General features: G+C 45.5%; 1 protein-coding gene across 2 annotated transcripts in view; it reads left to right on the top strand.

The window, feature by feature from the left end:
- Positions 1–9,652, top strand: part of rab7a (RAB7a, member RAS oncogene family) — a 56,567-nt gene extending 46,915 nt beyond the window's left edge. For both annotated transcript variants that reach the window (XM_072473067.1, XM_072473069.1), the window contains exons 3-6: positions 1,185–1,311; positions 6,078–6,296; positions 6,413–6,541; positions 8,632–9,652. In XM_072473067.1, coding sequence (XP_072329168.1) covers positions 1,185–1,311; positions 6,078–6,296; positions 6,413–6,541; positions 8,632–8,727 — 571 coding nt within the window. In that variant the 3' untranslated portion in view covers positions 8,728–9,652. The remainder of the gene's footprint in view (positions 1–1,184; positions 1,312–6,077; positions 6,297–6,412; positions 6,542–8,631) is intronic.
- The last annotated feature ends 16,081 nt before the right edge of the window (positions 9,653–25,733 follow it).

A 25,733-nucleotide genomic window follows, 5' to 3' on the forward strand; every position in this document is an offset into this window, starting at 1 on the left:
TAACATCCATCTAAGAGGGTCTCTGATGTACCAAACAGTATTGTCTCAGTTATTACCATTCCAGTTGGAGAGGTAGTTTGTGACATGCTTCCACATGCTGCCATCTACTGGCAGTGGTAAAACCTCAACATTGCAGTTGCCTGAGCCCTGTTTTTAATACAAATTCTAGCACAACAGGAAGGCTTCATGAAAAATTGGGATTGTACGTGATGCAAATTGTAATCCTGGGTTCTAATATTAAAAATTGAACTATGGTAGGATTTGTTTGAAGCCTAGGAGCTCACAGCTGTGGTGCAAAACCTTCCAATACCTTGCTATCCATGGAGAATAGTTAACCATCACTGGACTGTTGAAACATTTATTTAAAAAAAAAAAAAAAAAAAAAATCTAAATACCTTATTTTGACCAATAGATATGCCACAGAATTTCACGTGAAATCTATACAAAGCTTGACACCATAGCTTTAAACTACATGTTATGAACTTGAGACCAGTAGTCTCTAATTTCTGTCAGGACTGCCCACAAGTGCCACAGTCCTTGGGAGAATTCTCCTTGGCCAAGGTAAAACTTTAATTTGCTGTCTCTTGACTGGGTGCCTCAGTCCCTTGTTCTGATTACTTTTCAATACTTGCATACTAATCTTGTTACTTTCTTTGCCCCAAGCTTTGAGGCAAACCCCAAGCTTGGGGGTTGGTTTAGCACAGGGCTAAATCGCTGGCTTTGAAAGCAGACCAAGGCAGGCCAGCAGCACTGTTCAATTCCCATACCAGCCTCCCAAACAGGTGCTGGAATGTGGCAACTAGGGGCTTTTCACAGTAACTTCATTTGAAGCCTACTTGTGACGAGCAATTTTTATTTCATTTCATTTTTCACCATCGTAGATTCTCCCACTTGGGATCAGATTCCCAATTTGAAACTATGAGATTAAAACTCTGGCCTTCCTTCCAGTCAGTGAAGTTGGCTCTGCCTGACAACTCTGGTTTTAGTTTTCTTTACCTAAAACCAGATTCTGATTCCAATGCATCTAGGGGATGAACACTGCCTTTTCTCTTGAAGCCTGGTAAATTGAATGCCAGTGGGCTAACTGGTAACCAGAGCCCTCTTACTCTGTTTGTTGCACTGTTTAATCTATACCCATAATTTCCAGGTTGGACTGCTCTCATTTGCCAAACTTTCTTTTTTAGGGTAGGGAAAACCTCATTGATGAACCAATATGTAAACAAAAAGTTCAGTAACCAGTACAAGGCAACAATAGGGGCAGACTTTCTAACAAAGGAGGTGATGGTGGATGATCGATTGGTGACGATGCAGGTAATCCTAAATCCAATTTACTCTAAGGTCTGGTCATTTTCTCTGACTTGGGAGCTGAGCTCATTTTTCCACTATTCTGAGGGATCTACCATCCGCTAATGGTATCCAATTGAAAAATCTCAACTCCAGAATTCAGTTCTAGGTCAGAAGATTGGACAAATTTGAGAAACCAGCAAGATTTCTCCAAATAGCGATTCGTGAACTAGCTAGAAATAATCTGCTTCTGCAGGTAGCAAGTGTTGGTTCTGTAGAGGATGAGACTGGGGTCACAGAAGGTGAAGGGTATTTTTCTGAATGGAAGGTTGTGACTAGTGTTCCACAGGGATCTGTGCTGGGGCCTCTGGTGTTTGTGGTGTACATAACTATTTGGAGGAAAGTGTAGCCGGTCTGATTCGTAAGTTCACGGATGACACCATAGTTGGTGGAGTGGCAGATAGGGTTGAGAATTGTCAGAAGATACAGCAGGACATAGGTTGGAGACTTGGGCAGAGAAATGGCAAATGGAGTTTAATCTGGACAAATGAGGTAATGCATTTTGGTAGGTCTAACATGAGAGGAAATATACTGTAAATGGCAAAACTCTTAGGAATATAGAGATCTTTGAAGGTGGCAACACAAGTCAAAAAAGCATTTGGAATGCTTGCCTTCATACGGGACATAGAGTATAAAAACTGGCAAGTTGTGCTATAGTTGCGCACAATTCTGGTCACCACACTACCAGAAGGATTTGGAGAGGGTGCAGAGGACATTTACCAGGATGTTACCTCTGGAGGGTGTTAGCTATGTGGAGAGGCTGAATAGACTGACTGTTTTCATTAGAAAGATGGAGGTTGAGGGGCGACCTGATGGAGGTCTACAAGATTGAGGGGCATGGATAGAACTGATGGGCAGGCACTTTTTACTAGGGTGGAGGGGTCAGTCTCCAGGGGGCATAGGTTTAAGGTCCGTGGGGCAAAGTTGAGATGCGCATGGCAGGTTTTTTTACACTGTGCCTGGAACATGATGCGAGGGGGGGGGGTTGTGGAAGCAGATACATAACGGCGTTCAAAAGGTATCTTGACAAACGCATGGATAGGATGGGTATAGAGGGACATGGTGCAAGGAAGTGCTGAAGTTTTGGCAAAGGGTTGATATCACAACTGGTACAGGCTTGGAGGGCCAAAGGGCCTGTTTCAGTGCTGTATTCTTTGTAAACCAGACTGTCCCACAAGTCTTCACAGTAGACAAAGCATCCCAAGTGCAAATTGGAAATGAAGGAAAAGGGAAGGATGAGCTTGGAATGATATGATCTCTAGGGAAAAGGTACTGGGGACTTGGAATAATATGATCTCTAGGGAAAAGTTACTGGAGACTTGGAATAATATGATCTCTAGGGAAAAGTTACTGGAGACTTGGAGCAGCTGAGATCACTAGACTTGGTGCCTATATCCTAGGGCCTACCTGTGGAGATGATGGGTACATTGGTTGTCATCTTGTGAAAAGTTGGACTTGGAAAGGTCCCAGCAAATTGGAAAGCTGCAAATGTAACTATTCAAGAAGGGAAGACTAAGCCAGTTGGTCTAATATCTGTCATGGGAATATGCTGCAAACACAACCATGCTGACTCTGCCTGTTGCGTGAATGAGAAAGAAATCAGCAAGGATGTAATAAGCAGTGAATAAGGGGAACCTGATGTGTATTTGATAAGGTGCCTCATTGCTCACCAGGTGCTTCATTGCTCACAAGGTAAGAGCTCATTGGGGGTAACGATAGCATTTGGTAGAGGGTTTCTTGAAGTGAGGATCAGTGGATAATTTTCAGGTTGGCAAACTAACCAATGGACTGCCTTGCTACTGGCCTTAAAACTATTTACAGTCTCTATGGATTTGGGATGAGAGGATGGTGATGGTAGCTAAGATGGGTAGGAACAGGTTGTCATGGGGCAGATGGGAAGAGAATGCTTTATTCCATTCCCCTGTGGAATGTAAAAGGTAGGCAAGTGTTAAACTGTACAGTCTTTTGGACGCAATTTCATTGGTAGCAGCTCAAGGTTCACTAAACGGATTCCCTGGACAAAGGGTTTTGAGGAAAGATTGGATGGCTTGGACCTATACTTGGAATCGAGGAGAATGAGGTGATCTTGTTGTGTGAGCCAGACTGGGTGAATACTGAAAGGCTGTTTCCCCCTTTTTAAAGTGGGGGGGGGGGGGGGAGGAGAGAGGAGAAAATAAAGGGGGTGGTGGGAGGAGTCTAGACCACAGGGGTGAACAGATTCTAAAGGTGCAGGTGAGGAGGACATTTTTTGGGTGATTTGAATTTTCATCTGAGCAGGTGAGGCTGGGTCACTTTTAATATTCAAGGCTTAAGTTTGATAAGGGAGTTGAGGGCAAACAGGAAAGTGAAGACCTCCAACTCTATTGAATGATGGGCAGCAGTGGTGAACATTGCTGCCTCACGAGGGCGGCACAGTGGGTTAGCCCTGTTGCCTCACGGAGCCGAGGTCCCAGGTTCGATCACGGCTCTGGGTCACTGTCCGTGTGGAGTTTGCACATTCTCCCCGTGTTTGCGTGGGTTTCGCCCCCACAACACAAAGATGTGCAGGCTAGCTGGATTGGCCACGCTAAATTGCCCCTTAATTGGAAAAAATGAATTGGGTACTCTTTTTTTTTTTTTTTTATATAAAAAATAAAATAAAAAAATTGCTGCCTCTCAGCGCCGAGGTCCCAGGTTTGATCCTGGCTCTGGGTCACTGTCCGTGTGGAGTTTGCACATTCTCCCTGTGTTTGCGTGGTTTTCACCCCCACAACCCAAAGGTGTGAGAGGCAGCACGGTTTTGTGAAGGGGAGGTCGTGTCTCACTAACTTGATAGAGTTTTTCGAGGAGGTCACTAAGATGATTGATGCAGGTAGGGCAGTAGATGTTGTCTATATGGACTTCAGTAAGGCCTTTGACAAGGTCCCTCATGGTAGACTAGTACAAAAGGTGAAGTCACACGGGATCAGGGGTGAACTGGCAAGGTGGATACAGAACTGGCTAGGCCATAGAAGGCAGAGGGTAGCAATGGAGGGATGCTTTTCTAATTGGAGGGCTGTGACCAGTGGTGTTCCACAGGGATCAGTGCTGGGACCTTTGCTCTTTGTAGTATATATAAATGATTTGGAGGAAAATGTAACTGGTCTGATTAGTAAATTTGCAGACGACACAAAGGTTGGTGGAATTGCGGATAGCGATGAGGACTGTCTGAGGATACAGCAGGATTTAGATTGTCTGGAGACTTGGGCGGAGAGATGGCAGATGGAGTTTAACCTGGACAAATGTGAGGTAATGCATTTTGGAAGGGCTAATGCAGGTAGGGAATATACAGTGAATGGTAGAACCCTCAAGAGTATTGAAAGTCAAAGAGATCTAGGAGTACAGGTCCACAGATCACTGAAAGGGGCTACACAGGTGGAGAAGGTAGTCAAGAAGGCATACGGCATGCTTGCCTTCATTGGCCGGGGCATTGAGTATAAGAATTGGCAAGTCATGTTGCAGCTGTATAGAACCTTAGTTAGGCCACACTTGGAGTATAGTGTTCAATTCTGGTCGCCACACTACCAGAAGGATGTGGAGGCTTTAGAGAGGGTGCAGAAGAGATTTACCAGAATGTTGCCTGGTATGGAGGGCATAAGCTATGAGGAGCGATTGAATAAACTCGGTTTGTTCTCACTGGAACGAAGGAGGTTGAGGGGCGACCTGATAGAGGTATACAAAATTATGAGGGGCATAGACAGAGTGGATAGTCAGAGGCTTTTCCCCAGGGTAGAGGGGTCAATCACTAGGGGGCATAGGTTTAAGGTGAGAGGGGCAAAGTTTAGAGTAGATGTACGAGGCAAGTTTTTTACGCAGCGGGTAGTGGGTGCCTGGAACTCACTACCGGAGGAGGTAGTGGAGGCAGGGACGATAGGGACATTTAAGGGGCATCTTGACAAATATATGAATAGGATGGGAATAGAAGGATACGGACCCAGGAAGTGTAGAAGATTGTAGTTTAGTCGGGCAGTATGGTCGGCACGGGCTTGGAGGGCCGAAGGGCCTGTTCCTGTGCTGTACATTTCTTTGTTCTTTGTTCTTTGTTTGTGTGCAGGGTAGGTGGATTGAACACACTAAATTGCCCCTTAATTGGAAAAACAAATTAATTGGGTACTCTAAATTTATAAAAACACTCTATTGAATGACATTAAGCTTGAGGGGCTATTATGATATGCACAATCTTTTTTCTAGCTTTTTGAAATTGTGCAACTTAAACTGGTTACAAATTTGACAGAATAATAGTGCTAAATGGATGTTTTCCGATGCTCCAGGGTTTATGTAACTTCAGGCAGTTCTGAGTCACTGGCTGGCAGGCATGCATTGAGCAATGGGGTTTACAGTTAAATCTCCATCTGTTTAAAAGGGCATTTAGCTTCAGGGCCTCTATATCCATTGTTGCCCCATTTGGACACTCCTGCTGCTTGACAGGTTTTGTGACTAGTAGCTTAATCTATTACTGACAACTTACCCTGAGGTTTTACTGGACATCGTATGAATCCAATCTTTGACATAGTTGAGCTCAAACTTTGACCCAAATGTTGGTGCCTTGAATTTAAAAATATAGCTTGATTCTCATCACCTGAAATGTATTAAAGATCAAAGAACTGCCTAATTCTGTTTTGGAAATACAAGTACACCACACATTGTTTGGGTGCAGTGTAGCTAGGTTCTCCACAGGGGTGTTGTGGCTTTTCAACTTTGTTTCTTGTCTTCAGATCTGGGATACAGCAGGGCAAGAGCGGTTTCAGTCGTTGGGAGTGGCATTCTACAGAGGAGCTGACTGCTGTGTGCTGGTCTTTGATGTAACGGCACCCAACACGTTCAAAACACTAGATAGCTGGAGGGATGAGTTTCTTATTCAAGCTAGCCCACGAGATCCAGAAAACTTCCCATTTGTTGTCCTTGGGAACAAGATCGATTTGGAAAACAGACAAGTATGTATAATTTCAATATCACCTGCTTAACCTTTCCACCCTTGCCTGTGGCCCCCATGCTATATAACCTGGTTGCTGCCACCTTCTGAATGATTTCACATGTCTCCTCTTTTCAGGTCACTGCAAAAAGAGCACAGGCATGGTGTCAGAGCAAAAATAATATCCCTTATTTTGAAACCAGTGCCAAGGAGGCAATAAATGTGGAACAGGCTTTTCAAACAATTGCACGAAATGCACTTAAACAGGTACAATCTGCTTTACCAGTATAACTAGCATGTAGTTATAATTTTGGTGCATAGCTGTCATGGGATATTTACACAAGTACAGCGTTCTGTCTGAGGTTTGGGGAAACAGGATGTGGTATTATCCTGTAGAACTCCTGCAATTGGCTTTTATTTGGTTCTTTCTTCCAAGCCAGAAACTTAAATGCAGCAGAGTAACTTGATACTTAACAGTCGGTAACTTTGGTCAAATTTATGGGTCTTGTCAAATTCAGCCATCTTATCTGAAGGGATGGATTTGGTAAGTCATCTTCCCTTTCCCACATTTCCTACTGATTCTCTGGCTTTTCTTCACCCCTTTCCAGATTGGGAAAAGTTTCACAAATTGGAGCTAAATTACAAATGGTAACCAACCAACCCAAGTGAATTTGTGGTCACCTTTGAGTCCAACAGATATTTTCACAAAATTCAGCTCTCCCTTCAAACATTGCACCATCAAACATTGGATTCCTGTACTTCCTGGTGAGAAGTTTGCATTATGACTGAATTTTAAGGGCAGCATGGTGGCACAATGGTTAGCATTGCTGCCTCACGGGCAGAATGTGCAAACTCCACACAGACCATGACCGTGTGGAGTTTGCACATTCTGCTTGTGGTTGCCCCCACAACCCAAAGATGTGCAGGGTAGGTGGATTGGCTACCTTAAATTGCCCCTAAAATTGGAAAAAATGAATTGGAAGAAATGAAACTTGACCTTCATTAATCGATCCAATTTGGCACTGCCCTTGCATGCATGTTCCCTCAGTCCCTTGCCATCCTGAATTTAAATTGTATCTATGTTCACTGGGTGAAGAACGCTCCCAACAGCACTGTACCTACTGTTCAAGAAGGTAACTCACTGCCACTTTGAGGGAAATTGGGACTGGACAGTGCTGCCCTAGTCAGTGACACTGGCCCCAAGAGAATAAAAAATAAAAAATCAACATGCAAAATCTGTCAAAAGCTGTTAGTGGGTGGGAGTAGGGTGTTACCCAGGCTCTGGTGGAGTGATTCTCCCAATATTGTTCCTGGAGCTGTTTGAATTGTTTGCACTTTCCCTTTTACTGTTAGCCTTATTCCTTGAGACTGTTCTCTGCCACCATCTTTTTCCTTATTAGCATATTCAGTGGGTTTTTAGCCTAGTTGTGGTGGTTTCTTCAAGCCAGATGCTCCATTGCATCCATACCTGCTCCCAATTCTTTTCCACTTGGCCCTTGTCTCAAACCTGTGTCTCCAATTTCCCTACATTGTTAACCTCCTTGCTGTATTCGCCCATTTCTATCTAAATGTTACTGCTACTGGTAACACATTAATTTGGGGTTTATTGAAGTCTGATTAGTTGCACTCCGGTATTTTCCAACTGGCCCATTTTAGTGCTTAAATTGGGTGTGACCCTCGAGTGGGAGAGTTGCTCCACAGGAATGGGGTGGAAGGGGAAAGGACTGGGTCCACACACATTTTGAAAACTCTTGAGGGCCTTAAGCTAAGAATCATGAACATATTATGGAGTCTCTATGCCCTTGATCTCAGGGCTGCCTTGATATTTGCCACAGTATGTGTTCAAATTACCTACCTCATTAGTGCATCTGTAGTCTCCAATTGGCCATTCAAGACATGAAGTCCAATGAGGGTGGTGAAAAGCTGTCCTGTTGAACCATTTGTGGGGAAAATTTGCATTGCAGCCAGAGTTGCTATCACCCCAAACAGTCCCAGAAGGGGTTGCAACCCATAGATTGGTCACCCCTGCTTTACTTGCAAATCCACTTCTCAACACTGGCTCATTGTGTCTTGTGCAGTTACCCTACATTGGTGTTTTCCCCCTCTCCCAATTACATCAGGTCTGATTTTAAAGCACATGGCGACTGCGGCCATATTTGCCAGCTGCCTTGAGCCCTGGTTTAAGTTACTTGGCTCTATTCCCATCAGGGTTGTGGTGTTTGAGGGTTCATGTGCATGTGTTAACCAGTGACAACTAATCAAGCTTTCATAGCAAAAGCATTGTTGCTCAAACCAGCTATTGTATGTAACTGTAAATTTGTAGGTAGAGTTAAAATATAATGTAATCTGTCTCCTAGGAAACTGAAGTGGAACTCTACAACGAATTCCCAGAACCAATCAAACTAGACAAGAATGACCGGGCGAAGACTTCAGCGGAGAGTTGCAGCTGCTGAGTGTGGGAGGGATAGTTTCTACAAATCAGGCCTTTGACACCAGTCCTCATCCTGCCCTTCCCCTTCCTCCAACCACAAGCCAAGATTCCTTCATGCACCTTGCATCGTGCTTGTGTGCACAAGGAAGAGCTGCATCTAATTAGCAGAGCTGTTGTATAACTGGTAGTAACATTGGAAGGAAAAACTAATGTATACTGAACTAAGTTTATTGTCTGAAGACCCATGTTTTACAATTGTACTGTAAAATGAATAATTGAGCATTTTTAAGTCTGTTCTGTCTGAAGACGAGAACTGGAAATGGCCAATGTTCTCCCCAAATCCTCTTTGAAGCTCATTTTGAACCCAGATCTTTGAGATGAGCAAAACACATCTTGCTGTGGGTTGTGTTCACCCTGTTCCTTCTCTGCTCCCTGTTTAGTGTTGCACCTTGCCTCCCAGAGCCCACATTTGCAGATTAATCTTGGGACAGGGGGATGAAATGCTAAATGGGCACGAGCAATTCTTGGGAGATGGCATGACCAGTCCAGTACTCTTTTATTGGCAATTAAAAGTAAACTTTGGTCCAATATTCTATATTGCTTTATCTTTGCATCTGGGTTTTTCAGTTTATAAGTGTTCTTAAATTGATTTACTTGCTTGAAGTACTGTATGCAAAAATCAGTATTAAGTTAATTAGAAAGTCCACTTGGTTTGTCTGTAGCTACCCATTGATGAGATTAGTAACATGAAGTTGCTTCTGAACAGACTTGCCAGTAGCATGTCCTGTACTAGTGACTACTTGCCAAAGTTACTAGTCTTGCTTCTTAGCTTAAAATTACAACACTTCAGTGTACTTCCTAAAAAGGTTCACATTCTAGTAAGTGGGATAAATTTCTGTAATCATGAGGATATTGCCAATAAATAGAACAGGAGTGACTTTGCTGTATGGTGTTTGATTCTTGTCATTTTTTCCCCCTTGTGTTTGAGATGGTTCATTCTGGCTCGGAGAAATAACACTCCTATCCGACCCAAGTTCTATCTCCAGCCTTGAATTCCTTTCTTTGCCCTGTTGCCTAGTTTTTAATTCTTCTGTCCCCCCCCCCCCCCCAAAAAACTGGTTGATTCACCTTCCCTGTTCTGAGCCACCAGGTTTCTTGTGGAGAAGGTGCAACCAGTGTCTCAATACAGCAGGAGGCACTCCTTGAATTGGACAAGTTGCAGGACATTGCAGTTCTATTCACCTCATGCACTCTACTATTACTCCAGGAGTGGGATGCTATGCTCATCACGCGAGTTCAAGGATTCTGTCTGGTGTCTTGCTGAGGAAGCTGTTTTTTTGAGTCACGTTGGGCCCAAGAACTTATTTTACTTGGGAGTGTGCTGGCTGAGCACTCCGCAATAATACACACCTTTGCATGCTAGGCAAAGAAACTTGATAATTGGCTGAGCTTTGATATTGAAATTCTGCAAGTACACTCTGCCAAGCTGCATCTCTGGAGAGAAACACCATTTATATATTGTTTGTGCTAAAGCCCTTCACTACAATTGTTTGAAGTACTTTGCTAAGAAGTGTTTTAGAATGCCATCAACAGCACCCAGGAGCACCTCTTTCAAAGTGGACCATTGTGATTCAAGAAAATACCCTAGACACTGCCAATAATTTGTACCTCCCATGAAGGAAAACTCCAGTGTTCCTGAGCTGGGATCAAACCTGGGTCCTTGGCACCATAAGACAGCAGTGCTAAACACTGCCATTGTTCTGCCCCTTAAATGTGTTTTCCGAAAGAAATTGCTGATTGATTGACTGGCTGCAGCTATGTGTATGAGGACACCAGGTCAATCACATGCACAAATCTTATTGAACAAAACCTTGCACACATTCCAGGGTTGTCAAATGGAACATTTATCATCCAAGACTATTCCAGAATGAGCAATTAGTGCTATTCCCTGAGATGTAGTCTAGTTTAAACCAGCAAGGCTTTGTGATGCATGCATTACAAAGATTCTGGCTCTAGTGAGAACCGTTTCTTAATCTATCCTGAAGGTCTTCAAATGATTTGTTTCTGTTTTTCCCTCGTCTCCAGACACAGCCTTTTTGGAAAAGAATTGTGAACTCTGGCAGATGGAACTCAGTTTCCCCAAACCCTCTGCCCTTCTTTCCTTCTGGCCTCATGATTGCCCAGATCAGACTTTTTTTCTCCAAAACCCTGTCGCTTTAATGGTTTTCTCCAAACTGCCTATTCATGGCTGTGTCTGAGCTACACCCAGCACTGACCATGCCTCTTCTAAGATTTCAAAGAAACAATATTTCAGCAGGCAAGTGAAAATCATTAACCCTAAAGGTACTTACTTCCTCTTTTCTCTCCTTTCTCTTTCTCTCTTCTCTCTTTCCCCCCCCCCCCCCCCCCCCTAATCCTACAAGTTTCCCCTTGGCCAAAGGAAAAATGTGTAAATGCTGTGGCAGGAGCCTTGTTGAGTTACTGCAGTGCATCTTGTAGATGGTACTCAGCTGCCACTGCCATCAGTGTTGGGAGGATTTGAATGTTTATGGAAATGGTGCCAATCATGTGGGGCTCCTTTGTCCTAGATGGTGTCGAGCTTCTTGAGTGTTGCTGGAGCTGCACTCATCCAGGCAAGTGGAGAATATTCCATCACACTCCTGACTTGTGCCTTGTAGATGGTGGACAGGCTTTGGCGTTGGGATGGATTACACCACAGAATTCCCTGTCTGCTCTTGTACCAACAGTATTTAATTTGTTGGTCTAGTGCAGTTTCTGGCCACTAGTAAATCCCAGGTTGTTGAGGCAATGGGAGATGGCTAGATTTTTTTTTTTAGTTGGAGAAGAGCATTGGCTTGTGTGGTGTGAGTATATCAGTCCAAGCTTGAACATTGTCATTTCTTGCTACATATGGACATAGATTGCTTCAGTCTGAGGAGTTGCAGATGGTGCTGACCATTTGTGCAGTCATCAGCAAACATCCCCACTTTTGACCTTACAATAGAGGAAGGTATGGTGATGCAGTGGTTAGCACTGCTGCCTCACAGCACTTGGAGGACCTGGGTTCGATATTGGCCCCAACTGTCCCTGTGGAGTTTGCACATTTTCCTGTCTGCGTGGGTCCCCCCCACCCCCACAACCCAAAGATGTGCAGGGTAGGTGGATTGGCCACGCTAAATTGTCCCTTAATTGGATACACTCCATTTTTTTTTAAATGATAGAGGAAGATCACTGATGTTAGGTGAAGATTGGGTTTAGGACACAACTGAACTCCTATGGCATCTCGGAGCTGAGATGATTGGTCTGCAATCACCACACTCTTCCTTTGTGCCTGGTACGACTCTAACCAGTAGAGGGTTCTCCCTAATTCCCATTGAATTCAATTTTGCTATTGTAGCAAAATTGGAGTCTTTTCAAATTCCTCCAAGGCCTTCCCTATCTCTAATCTCCTCCAGTCCCACAATCCTCAGCTCTGCACTCTTCTAATTCTGGCCTCTTGACCATCTCTGATTTTAATCACTTACCCCATTGGTGGCCATGCCTTCAGCTGCCTACATACCAAGCTCTGAATTCCCCCTCTAACTCGCTCTCCTCATTAATCTTTATTTTCACAAGTAGGCAAACACTGTAATGAAGTTACTGTGAAAAGCCCCTAGTCGCTACATTCTGCCACCTGTTCGGATACATTGAGGGAGCTCTATGTCCAAATTACATAATAGCATGTCTTTTGGGACTTGTGGAAGGAAACCCATGCAGACAACGGAGAACATGCAGACTCTGCACACAGTGACCCAAGCCGGGAATCTGTGACCCTGGTGCTGTGAAGCCATAATGATAACCACTGCTACCGTGCTACCCAACCTGCCTCTGTGGAAGTGTCGCCATCTGACCTAATTTCACCTTGTGTGGCTCAGTGTTAAATTTGATATAATGCTCCTGTGGAGCAGTGGGAGACTTTCCCTTAAAAATATACATTTGAGTCGAGAATTCCAAAAGGAGCTTTAATAGAGTTGCTCAAAACTGAAGTGTTGTGAAGTAAAAGGTTTTCTTTCATTGGCAGGTGTGCCAATAAGCAGAAAAGAGTGATTTAAGATAATTACATTCACCCAAGTTGTGATCTGGAAGAAGCTGCCTGAAAGAGTGATGGAAGCAGATTCAATAATAACTTTCACAAGGGGAATTCAAGAAATACTGAAAGGGAAGGATTTTGCTGAGCGATGGTGAAGGAGGGGGGATTATTTAAATAGCTTTTCTGAAGCTATCACAGATACACTAAACTGGGTAACTTCCTTCAGTGTTGGAAGATTAATTTTCAAAATATTGCTTTTGATGGGAAAACCTGCAGAATAAAGGGAGCAAAAAAATCTTTACAAAGATTGGATTAGAAAATGCAACTGAAAAGACAATCATATGGGTAATTTGGCTCTGGTTCTCTCTTTGAAGAGGGAGGGTTATGGAGAGATTCTTTTCATGAATGAAGGCGTGGCTGGCTCCCAAAGGGGAAAGCAGTCTAAGGTCATCTGGGACTTGTGGAGACTTTACTTTAGGCCAGACCAGGTAAGGATGGCAGATTTCCATCCTAAAGGACATCAGTGAATCAGTTGGGTTTTTACAACAATTGATAGTTTCATGGTCACTATTACTGACACTGGCTTTATATTCCAGATTTATTAATTGAACTCAAATTTCACCGGCTGCCACAGTGGGTTTTGAACCCATGTCCCACGAGAGCGCTAGTCTGGCTTCAGTTGGGACATCACTACACCACCATCTCCCCCTGTTGCCGTTGGCAGGTGGAGTGAGACTCTGAGGATATTGATTTAAGATGATTGGCAATGTCCACATGATTTTTAATGCAGCAGAAGTGGCTAAATTATTATTGTCACAAATAGGCTTGCATTCACACTGAAGTTACAGTGAAAGGTCTGGCTCTGCCTGGGAGTGTGGTGGTGGCAAAGTTAATTATGGCCCCCCTGCTGTGCTATGACCATCCGATGATTATATACTTGATGCAACCAGGCACTCGGGTGGGTCTGGAACACAACTGGCATCCTTCGACCCATAGTGTCTGTGCCAGGCATCAAGCACTAATCTACTCTAATCCCATTTTCCAGCATTTAGTCTGTAACCTTGTATGTTGTGATGTTTCGAGTCCGGAACCTTGTACGTTGTGGCGTTTCAAGTGCTCACGAAATGCTGCTTAAATGTGAGGGTTCCCACCTCAACCACCCTTTCAGGAAGTGAGTCCCAAATTCCCAGCCCCCTCTGGATGAAAATGTTTCTCCTCCAATCCGCTCTAAATCGCCTGCCCCTGGTTATTGTCCCCTGTACCAAGAGGAAAAGTTCCTTCCTATAGAGTCATAGATTTACAGCACAGAAAGAGGCCCGTTGGGCAATCGTGTCTGTACCGGCCATCAAGCACTTAACGATTCTAATTATGTGGCTCAGTATCGAGGTTTGTTCGTTAAAGCATCTTGTTGTATTAGATCTTTTTCTCATCCCCATTCTCCCCAAACCCCTGATCCCCTTATTAATCAAGAACCTATCTATCTCTGTCTTAAAGTCACTCGGTGATTTGGCCTCCACAGCCTTCTGCGGCAAAGAGTTCCACAGGTTCACCACCCTCTGGCTGAAGAAATTCCTCCTCATCTCTGTTTTGAAGGATCGTCCCTTTAGTCTGAGATGGTGTCCTCTGGTTCTAGTTTTTCCTACAAGTGGAAACATCCTCGCCACGTCCACTCTATCCAGGCCTCGCAGCATCCTGTAGGTTTCAATAAAATCCCCCCTCCTCCTCCTAAACTCCGAGTACAGACCCAGAGTCCTCAACCGTTCCTCATACGACAAGCTCTTCATTCCAGGGATCATTCTTGTGAATCTCCTCTGGACCCTTTCCAAGGCCAGCACATCCTTCCTTAGATACGGGACCCAAAACTGCTCACAATACTCCAAATGGGGTCTGACCAGAGCCTTATACAGCCTCAGAAGTACATCCCTGATCTTGTATTCTAGCCCTCTCGACATGAATCTTAACATTGCATTTGCCTTCCTAACTGCCAATTGAACCTGCATATTAACTTTTTAAAAAAAAATATATATTTTTATTCTCCTTTTTCACATTTTCTCCCGCATTTACACCCATCAACAAGATATGTCAATCCCCATAATAACAACGATCCCATCCGCCCACCAACCCCCAAACATCAGCCCGCATGTTTACATAAACAAATGACAAAAAGGAATCGGTGATTACCCAGAGTCACCCTTAATCTACACAGCCCCCCCCCCCCCCCAAACTCGTGTTCGATGTTATCCAGTTCTTGAAAGTGCATAATAAATAGTGCCCATGACTTGAAGAACCCCTCCGAGCTTCCCCTCAGTTCGAACTTAACCTTCTCAATGGTCAAGTATTCCAATAGGTCCCCCCGCCACGCCAGGGCACTGGGTGGAGAGGCTGCTCTCCATCCCAGCAGGATCCGCCTTCGGGCGATCAACGAGGCGAAGGCTATGATATCTGCCTCCGCACCTGTTTCCAACCCTGGCTGGTCCGACACCCCGAATATGGCCTCCTGGGGACCCGGGTCCAGTTTCACACGCACCACCTTGGAAGTTACCCTAAACACCTCCTTCCACTACTCCCCTAGCTTTGGACAGGACCAAAACATATGAACGTGATTAGCGAGTCTCCCCCTGCAACGCTCACACATCCTCTACTCTTTCAAAAAATCGGCTCATCCTCGCCCTCGTGAGGTGCGCTCTATATACCACCTTCAGCTGTATCAGCCCCAACCTCGCACATGAGGTGGAGGCGTTCACCCTCCGGAGCACCTCACACCAGAACCCCTCCTCCTTATCCTCTCCCAACTCTTCCTCCCACTTTGCTTTGATCCCTTCCAGTGGTGCCTTATCCTCTTCCAGAATAGCTCCGTACACTGCTGACACTGCCCCCTTCTCCAGTCCCCCTGTCGTCAGCACCTCCTCCAGCAATGTGGAGGCCGGTTCCTCTGGGAAGCGCTCTGTATCTCCTTCCTGGCAAAATCCCGAACCTGCATGTACCTAAACACTTCTCCCTGCTCTAGCCCATACTTCGCTTCCAGCTCCCTCAATCCTGCAAACCGACCCCGAAGAAACAAATCTTTTAGCGTCTTAATCCCCTTCTCTTCCCATTTCCGAAAACTTCCATCCCACCTCCCTGGCTCAAATCTGTGGTTCCCCCGAATCGGCATTTCCCTTGACCCTAAACCCAACCCGAAGTGTTGGCGAAACTGCCTCCAGATTTTCAATGAAGCTATTATTACTGGACTCCCTGAATATTTCCCCGGAGCTATCGGGAGCGGCGCTGTTGCTAGTGCCTTCAGCCCCGACCCCCTGCACAAACTCTCCTCCATTTGCATCAGTATTCACCAAAGAGAAGGAATTGGTAGATGTTGAGTCTGGAGAAGGGGGTGTAGATAGCCTGGGTCACATTGTGATCCAAAAAGACGAGGTGTTGGGTGTCTTAAAAAATATTAAGGTAGATAAGTCCCCAGGGCCGGATGGGATCTACCCCAGAATACTGAAGGAGGCTGGAGAGGAAATTGCTGAGGCCTTGACAGAAATCTTTGGATCCTCGCTGTCTTCAGGGGATGTCCCGGAGGACTGGAGAATAGCCAATGTTGTTCCTCTGTTTAAGAAGGGTGGCAGGGATAATCCCGGGAACTACAGGCCGGTGAGCCTTACTTCAGTGGTAGGGAAATTACTGGAGAGAATTCTTCGAGACAGGATCTACTCCCATTTGGAAGCAAATGGACGTATTAGTGAGAGGCAGCACGGTTTTGTGAAGGGGAGGTCGTGTCTCACTAACTTGATAGAGTTTTTCGAGGAGGTCACTAAGATGATTGATGCAGGTAGGGCAGTAGATGTTGTCTATATGGACTTCAGTAAGGCCTTTGACAAGGTCCCTCATGGTAGACTAGTACAAAAGGTGAAGTCACACGGGATCAGGGGTGAACTGGCAAGGTGGATACAGAACTGGCTAGGCCATAGAAGGCAGAGGGTAGCAATGGAGGGATGCTTTTCTAATTGGAGGGCTGTGACCAGTGGTGTTCCACAGGGATCAGTGCTGGGACCTTTGCTCTTTGTAGTATATATAAATGATTTGGAGGAAAATGTAACTGGTCTGATTAGTAAGTTTGCAGACGACACAAAGGTTGGTGGAATTGCGGATAGCGATGAGGACTGTCTGAGGATACAGCAGGATTTAGATTGTCTGGAGACTTGGGCGGAGAGATGGCAGATGGAGTTTAACCTGGACAAATGTGAGGTAATGCATTTTGGAAGGGCTAATGCAGGTAGGGAATATACAGTGAATGGTAGAACCCTCAAGAGTATTGAAAGTCAAAGAGATCTAGGAGTACAGGTCCACAGATCACTGAAAGGGGCTACACAGGTGGAGAAGGTAGTCAAGAAGGCATACGGCATGCTTGCCTTCATTGGCCGGGGCATTGAGTATAAGAATTGGCAAGTCATGTTGCAGCTGTATAGAACCTTAGTTAGGCCACACTTGGAGTATAGTGTTCAATTCTGGTCGCCACACTACCAGAAGGATGTGGAGGCTTTAGAGAGGGTGCAGAAGAGATTTACCAGAATGTTGCCTGGTATGGAGGGCATAAGCTATGAGGAGCGATTGAATAAACTCGGTTTGTTCTCACTGGAACGAAGGAGGTTGAGGGGCGACCTGATAGAGGTATACAAAATTATGAGGGGCATAGACAGAGTGGATAGTCAGAGGCTTTTCCCCAGGGTAGAGGGGTCAATTACTAGGGGGCATAGGTTTAAGGTGAGAGGGGCAAAGTTTAGAGTAGATGTACGAGGCAAGTTTTTTACGCAGAGGGTAGTGGGTGCCTGGAACTCACTACCGGAGGAGGTAGTGGAGGCAGGGACGATAGGGACATTTAAGGGGCATCTTGACAAATATATGAATAGGATGGGAATAGAAGGATACGGACCCAGGAAGTGTAGAAGATTGTAGTTTAGTCGGGCAGTATGGTCGGCACGGGCTTGGAGGGCCGAAGGGCCTGTTCCTGTGCTGTACATTTCTTTGTTCTTTGTTCTTTGTTTATTCTGACCCACTGAGAATCAACATCTCTGACCCAGCTCCGCACCTTCTCCACATTCGCCGCCCAGTAGTAGTACAACAGGTTCCGGAGACCCAAACCCCCTGCCTGCCTTCCCCTCTGTAGCAGCACCTTTCTCACTCTGGCCACCTTCCCTCCCCATATGAATGAGGTAATCCTTCCCTCAATCTCCCTGAAAAAAGACTTTGGCAGGAAAATCGGTAGGCATTGAAAAATAAACCGGAATCACGGCAACACATTCATTTTAACCGCCTGTACCCGACCCGCCAGTGACAGAGGAAGGCCGTCCCACCTTGCCAGATCGGCTTTCACTCTCCCCACCAAACTAGTGATGTTGTACCTGCGAAGGGCAACCTGCACCCCCAGATACCTAAAATGAGTTCCTGCTCTACGGAATGGCAGCTCCCCCTCCCCTGCCCCACCCCCGGCCGAGACACCACAAAATACTCACTCTTGTCCAGGTTCAGCTTGTACCCCGAGAAAGACCCAAATACCCACAGTAGCTCCAATATTCCTCCTATCAACGCACTCGGTCGGTTCCGACACATACAGCAGCAAGTCGTCAGAATATAAGGACACCCTCTGCTCTGTCCACCCCCCCTCACTATTCCTTTCCATACTCCCGAACTTCGCAATGCGATGGCCAACCGCTCAATCGCAAGTGCAAACAGCAGGGGGGGGGGGGGGCCATAGGACATCCCTGTCTCTTCCCACAGTGGAGAGAAAAGTATCTTGAACTGATATTATTTGTGCAGACACTCGCCTTCAGCTCCTTATATAATAGCTTTACCCCGTTCACAAACCTTGGTCCAATCCCAAACCGCTCCAGCACTGCCATCAGGTACCCCCATTCTACCCGATCAAACGCCTTCTCGGCGTCCAATGCCACAACTACCTCTGTTTCCTTCCCTTCTGCCGGTGCCATAACAACTTTCAAAACCCTCCTAATGTTCGAAAACAGCTGCCTCCCTTTCACGAACCCCATCTGATCCTCCCCTATCACCTTCGGGAGGCACTCCTCCAGCCTACCCGCCAGTACCTTCGCCAACACTTTCGCGTCCACATTCAGAAGTGATATGGGCCTATATGACCCACTAACCTGCATATTAACCTTAAGAGAATCGTGAACAAGGACTCCCAAGTCCCTTTGTGCTTCTGATTTCCTAAGCATTTTCCCATTTAGAAAATAGTCTATGCCTCCATTCCTCAAAGTGCATAACCTCACACTTTTCCACATTGTATTCCACCTGCCACTTCTTTGCCCACTCTCCCAGCCTGTCCAAGTCCTTCTGCAGCCCCCCTGCTTCCTCAATACTACCTGTCCCTCTACAGATCTTTGTATCATCTGCAAACTTAGCAACAGTGCCTTCAGTACCTTCTTCCAGATCATTAATGTATATTGTGAAAAGTTGTGGTCCCAGCACAGACCCCTGAGGCACACCACTAGTCACCGGCTGCCATTCTGAAAAAGACCCCTTTATCCCCACTCTCTGCCTTCTGCCAGTCAGCCAATCCTCTATCCATGCCATGATCTTACCCTTAACACCATGGGCTCTTAACTTATTTAATAGTCTCCTATGTGGCACCTTTTCAAAGGCCTTCTGGAAATCGTAATAAATCACGTCCACTGGTTCTCCTTTAACTTCATTGTTACCACAGATTTGTCAGACACGACCTCCCTTTGACGAAGCCGTGTTGACTCAGTCCTATTTTACCATGCACTTCCAAGTACTCCGTGATCTCATCTTTAATAACGACTCTAAAATCTTACCAATGATCCAAGTCAGCCTAACCGGCCTATAATTTCCCGTCTTCTGCCTCCCTCCCTTCTTAAACAGCGTGTTACGTTAGCCACTTTCCAGTCCTCTGGACCCTTCCTACCATCGGTGATTCCTGAAAGATCATCACTAATGCCTCCACAATTTCCTCAGCTATCTCTTTCAGAACCCTGGGGGTCGAGGTGACTTATCCACCTTCAGATCTTTCAGTTTCCTCAGAACCTTCTCCTTAGTGATCGCCACTGCACTCACCTCTGCCCCCTGGTTCTCCTGGAGCTCTGGCATCCCACTGGTGTCTTCCACTGTGAAGTCTGATGCAAAGTAACTATTCAGTTCATCTGCCATTTCTTTGTTTCCTATTATTACTTCTCCAGCCACATTTTCTAGTGGTCCAATATCTATTTTTGCCTCTCTCTTACCTTTTATATATTGAAAAAAACTCTTCCTATCTTATATTACGAGCTAGCTTGCACTCATATTTCATCTTCTCCCCCCCCCCCCCCCCCCCCTATTGCTTTTTTAGTTGTCCTCTGCTCGCTTTTAAAGGCTTCCCAATCCTCTGGCCTCCCACTAACCTTCGCCATGTTTTCTTTTGCTTTTATGCTGTCCTTGACTTCCCTCGTCAGCCATGGATGCCTTGTCCTGCCCTTGGGATGAATTTCTGTTGTGCCTCCCTAATAACCCCCCAAAACTCCTGCCATTGCTGTTCCACTGTCTTCCCTGCTAGGCTCCTTTTCCAATCAACTCTGGCCAGCTCCTCCCTCATGTCTTTGTAGTTACTCTTATTTAATTGTAATACCATTATCATCTAAAGGGATGACAGTTGATCGGCAATGGCAATCATTCAAGGAACAGATGGGGGAACTGCAACAACTGTTCATTCCTGTCTGGCACAAAAGCAAAATGGGTAAGAGGGCCAATCCATGGCTTACAAAGGAAATTAGAAATAGTATCTGATCCAAGGAAGAAGCATACAGATTGGCCAAGAAAAATAATAGGTCTGAGGATTGGGAGCAGTTTAAAATTCAGCAAAGAAGGACGAAGGGATTGATTAAGAAGGGGAAGGTACAGTACGAAAGGAAGCTTGCAGGGAACATAAAGACTGACACCAAGAGTTTCTATAGATATGTGAAGAGAAAGAGAATGGTAAAGACAAATGTAGGCCTCCTACAGACAGAAACAGGGGAATGCATAATAAGGAACAAAGAAATGGCTGAGCAATTGAATACATACTTTGGTTCTGTCTTCACAAATGAGGACACAAATCAGATACCAGAAATGTTGGAGAATGAAAGGTTTAGTGAGAGGGAAGAACTGAGGGAGATCAACATTAGCAGAGATAAGTGCTGGAAAATTGATGGGATTGAAGGCGGATAAATCCCCAGGGCCTGAGAATCTGCAGCCCAGAATGCTTAAGCAGGTGGCTCTGGAAATAGTGGATGCATTGGTGGTCATCTTCTGGGATTCTGTACACTCTAGAACTGTCCCTGCAGATTGGAGGGTAGCTATGTCACTCCAATATTTAAAAAGGCAGGTAGAGAGAAAGCAGGGAATTATAGACCAGTAAGCCTAACATCGGTAGTGGGGCAAATTCTTGAATCCATTATCAAGGACTTTATAGCGGAACATTTAGAAAGCAGTGGCAGGATCAGTCCGAGTCAGCATGAATTTATGAAGGGAAAATCATGCTTATCAAATCTGTGGGGAATTTTTTGAAGATGTAACCAGTACAGTTGACAATGGGGAGCCAGTCTGTGGTATATTTGGACTTTCAGAAGGCATTTGACAAGGTAGGGCAGTGGATGTTGTCTATATGGACTTTAGTAAGGCCTTTGACAAGATCCCTCATGGTAGACTAGTACAAAAGGTGAAGTCACACGGGATCAGGGGTGAGCTGGCAAGGTGGATACAGAACTGGCTAGGTCATAGAAGGCAGAGAGTAGCAATGGAAGGATGCTTTTCTAATTGGAGGGCTGTGACCAGTGGTGTTCCACAGGGATCAGTGCTGGGACCTTTGCTGTTTGTAGTATATATAAATGATTTGGAGGAAAATGTAACTGGTCTGATTAGTAAGTTTGCAGACGACACAAAGGTTCGTCGAAGTGCGGATAGCGATGAGGACTGTCAGAGGATACAGCAGGATTTAGATTGTTTGGAGACTTGGGCGGAGAGATGGCAGATGGAGTTTAATCCGGACAAATGTGAGGTGATGCATTTTGGAAGGTCTAATGCAGATAGGGAATATACAGTGAATGGTAGAACCCTCAAGAGTATTGAAAGTCAAAGAGATCTAGGAGTACAGGTCCACAGGTCACTGAAAGGGGCAACACAGGTGGAGAAGGTAGTCAAGAAGGCATACGGCTTGCTTGCCTTCATTGGCCGGGGCATTGAGTATAAGAATTAGCAAGTCATGTTGCAGCTGTATAGAACCTTAGTTAGGCCACACTTGGAGTATAGTGTTCAATTCTGGTCGCCACACTACCAGAAGGATGTGGAGGCTTTAGAGAGGGTGCAGAAGAGATTTATCAGAATGTTGCCTGGTATGGAGGGCATTAGCTATGAGGAGCGGTTGAATAAACTCGGTTTGTTCTCATTGGAACGAAGGAGGTTGAGGGGCGACCTGATAGAGGTTCTTAGCTGCAATCCATAATGTGTTTACACATCCTAATCTGTTTAAACATAACTCATTTTGATAATGCAACTGCTTTTAAGAGATTAGTTGAATAAACTCGGTTTGTTCTCACTGGAACGACGGAGGTTGAGGGGCGACCTGATAGAGGTCTACAAAATTATGAGGGGCATAGACAGAGTGGATAGTCAGAGGCTTTTCCCCAGGGTAGAGGGGTCAATTACTAGGGGGCATAGGTTTAAGGTGAGAGGGGCAAGGTTTAGAGTAGATGTACGAGGCAGGTTTTTTACGCAGAGGGTAGTGGGTGCCTGGAACCCGCTACCGGGGGAGGTGGTGGAAGCAGGGACGATAGTGACATTTAAGGGGCATCTTGACAAATACATGAATAGGATGGGAATAGAGGGATACGGACCCAGGAAGTGTAGAAAATTGTAGTTTAGTCGGGCAGCATGGTCGGCACGGGCTTGGAGGGCCGAAGGGCCTGTTCCTGTGCTGTACATTTCTTTGTTCTTTGTTTGTTGTCCCATTATTGTGTAAAATTAAAGAGCATGGGATTGGGGGAAGTGTATTGAAGTGGATAGAAAACTGGTTGGCAGAGAGGAAACAAAGAGTAGGAATTAATGTGTCCTTTTCAAATTGGCAGGCAGTAACTAGTGGGGTATCACAGGGACCGGTGCTGAGACCCCAGCTATTCACAATATATATTAATGATTTGGATGAGGGAACAAAATGTAACATCTCAAAGTTTGCAGATGATACCAAGTTGGGTGGGAGGGTGAACTGTGACGAGGATGCAGGGATCCTACAGCAAGATCTGGACAGGTTGGGCAAGTGGGCAAACCAATGGTAGATGCAGTATAATTTGGATAAGTGTGAGGTTATTCACTTTGGAAGCAAAAACAGGAAGGCAGATTACTACCTGAATGGTTGTAAATTGGGAGAGGGGAGTGTGCAGCGGGACCTGGGTGTCCTTGTGCATCAGTCGCTGAAGGTAAGCATGCAGGTGCAGCAGGCGGTAAAGAAGGCTAATGGTATGTTGGCCTTCATTGCGAGAGGTTTCGAGTATCGAAGCAGGGATGTGTTGCTGCAATTATACAGGGTCTTGGTGAGGCCACACCTGGAGTATTGTGTGCAGTTTTGGTCTCCTTCTCTGAGGAAGGATGTTCTTGCTCTCGAGGGAGTGCAGCGAAGGTTTACCAGACTGATTCCTGGGATGGCGGGACTGTCATATGAGGAGAGATTGACTAGGTTGGGATTGTTCTCGCTGGAGTTCAGAAGAATGAGGGGGGATCTCATAGAGACTTATAAAATTCTTTCTTTTATTTTAAATAAATTTAGAGTACCCAATTCATTTTTTCCATTTAAGGGGCAATTTAGAGTGGCCAATCCACCTAGCCTGCACATCTTTGGGTTGTGGGGGCAAAACCGACACAAACACAGGGAGAATGTGCAAACTCCACACGGACAGTGACCCAGAGCCGGGATCGAACCTGGGACCTCAGCGCCGTGAAGCAACAGGGCTAACCCACTGCGCCACCGTGCTGCCGAGACTTATAAAATTCTAACAGGACTAGACAGGGTAGATGCAGGGAAGATGTTTCCCGATGGTGGGTGTGCCCAGAACCAGGGGTCACAGCCTGAGGATTCAGGGGAAACCATTTCGGACAGAGATGAGGAGACATTTCTTCACCCAAAGAGTGATGAGCCTGTGGAATTCATTACCACAGGAAGTAGTTGATGCTAAAACATTGAATATATTCAAGAGGCGGCTGGATATAGCACTTGGGGAGAATGGGATCAAAGGCTATGGAGAGAAAGCAGGATTAGGCTATTGAGTTGGATGATCAGACATGATTGTGATAAATGGCTCGAAGGGCCAAAAAGCCTCGTGCTCCTATCTTCTATATGTATCTATATCTGATTCCAGCTTCTCCCCCTTAAACTGCAGGGTAAATTCTATCATATTGTGGTCACTGCTCCCCATGGGTTCCTTCACCTTAAGTTCCCGAATCAAGTCTGCTTCATTACACATCACAAATCCAGAATTGCCTGTTCCCTAGTGGGCTCTGTCACAAGCTGCTCCAAAAAACAATCCCTTGGACATTCCACAAATTCCATTTCTTGGGATCCACTACCAACCTGATTTTCCCAGTCCACCTGCATATTGAAGTCCCCCATGATTATTGTGATATTGCCTTTTTTACATGCCTTTTCTATCTCCTCATTTATTTTCTGCCCTACATCCTGACTACGGCTAGGGAGCCTGAACATAACTCCCATCAGGGTCTTTTTACCTTTGCGATTCCTCAACTCTACCCACAGAGATTCTATGCCTTCTGATCCTATATCGCTCCTTGCTATCGATTTAACTTCATTCCTTACTAACAATGCAACCCCTCTCCCTTTGCCCATCTGCCTGTCCTTTCGATAGGACTCATATCTTGGATATTTAGATCCCAGCCCTGATCCCCTTGCAGCCACGTCTCTGTGATGCCCACAACATCGTACCAGCCAATTTCAATGTGCGCAACAAGCTCATTTACCTTGTTCCGTGTACTGCGTGCATTTAGGTACATCACCCTCAGTCCTGCATTGACCACCTCCTTTCTCACACTTGTCACCTTTTTTGCTCTGCCTGAGGGTGATGTTGTTCTCTTATTTTTGTTCTCTTCCCCTTCAGTTATGAACCCTTCTAAGCTAACACTCTGGTTCCCACCCATCTGCCATACTAGTTTAAATCCTCCCGAATAACTATAGCAAACCTCCCAGCCAGAATATCGGTGCCCCTCCAGTTTAGATGCAACCCGTCCTTCTTGTACAGGTCCCACCGGCCCCGGAAGACATCCCAATGGTCCAGAGATTTGAAACCCTCCCTCCTACACCATCAGTTTAGCCACGTGTTTAGCTGAACTATCCTCCTATTTCTAGCCTTACTGGCACGTGGCACGGGGATTGATCCTGAGATTACAACCCTAGAGGTCCTGCTTTTTAGGGGCAATATGGATATGGACATGCACCCCAAGGTCCCTCTGGTTCTCTGCACTTCCTAGAATCCTATAATTCATTGCGTATTCCCATGCCTTGTTAGTTCTCCCAAATGCATCATCTCGCACTTTTAGGGTAGCACAGTGGTTAGCACTGTTGCTTCACAGCTCCAGGGTCCCAGGTTCGATTCCCGCTTGGGTCACTGTCTGTGCGGAGTCTGCACGTTCTCCCCGTGTCTGCATGGGTTTCCTCCGGGTGCTCCGGTTTCCTCCCACAAGTCCCAAAAGATGTGCTGTTAGGTAATTTGGACATTCTGGATTCTCTCTCAGTGTACCCGAACAGGCGCCGGAGTGTGGCGACGAGGGGCTTTTCACAGTAACTTCATTGCAGATGTTAATGTAAGCCTACTTGTGACAATAAAGATTTTTTTTAAAAAAAAAATTCCATTTGCCACTGTTCCGCCCATCTGACCAGCCTATCTGTATCGTCCTGTAATCGAAGGCTTTCATCCTCACTATTTGCC

The sequence above is a fragment of the Scyliorhinus torazame genome, chromosome 13 (genome assembly GCF_047496885.1).
Source record: "Scyliorhinus torazame isolate Kashiwa2021f chromosome 13, sScyTor2.1, whole genome shotgun sequence".
Classification (NCBI taxonomy): domain Eukaryota; kingdom Metazoa; phylum Chordata; class Chondrichthyes; order Carcharhiniformes; family Scyliorhinidae; genus Scyliorhinus; species Scyliorhinus torazame.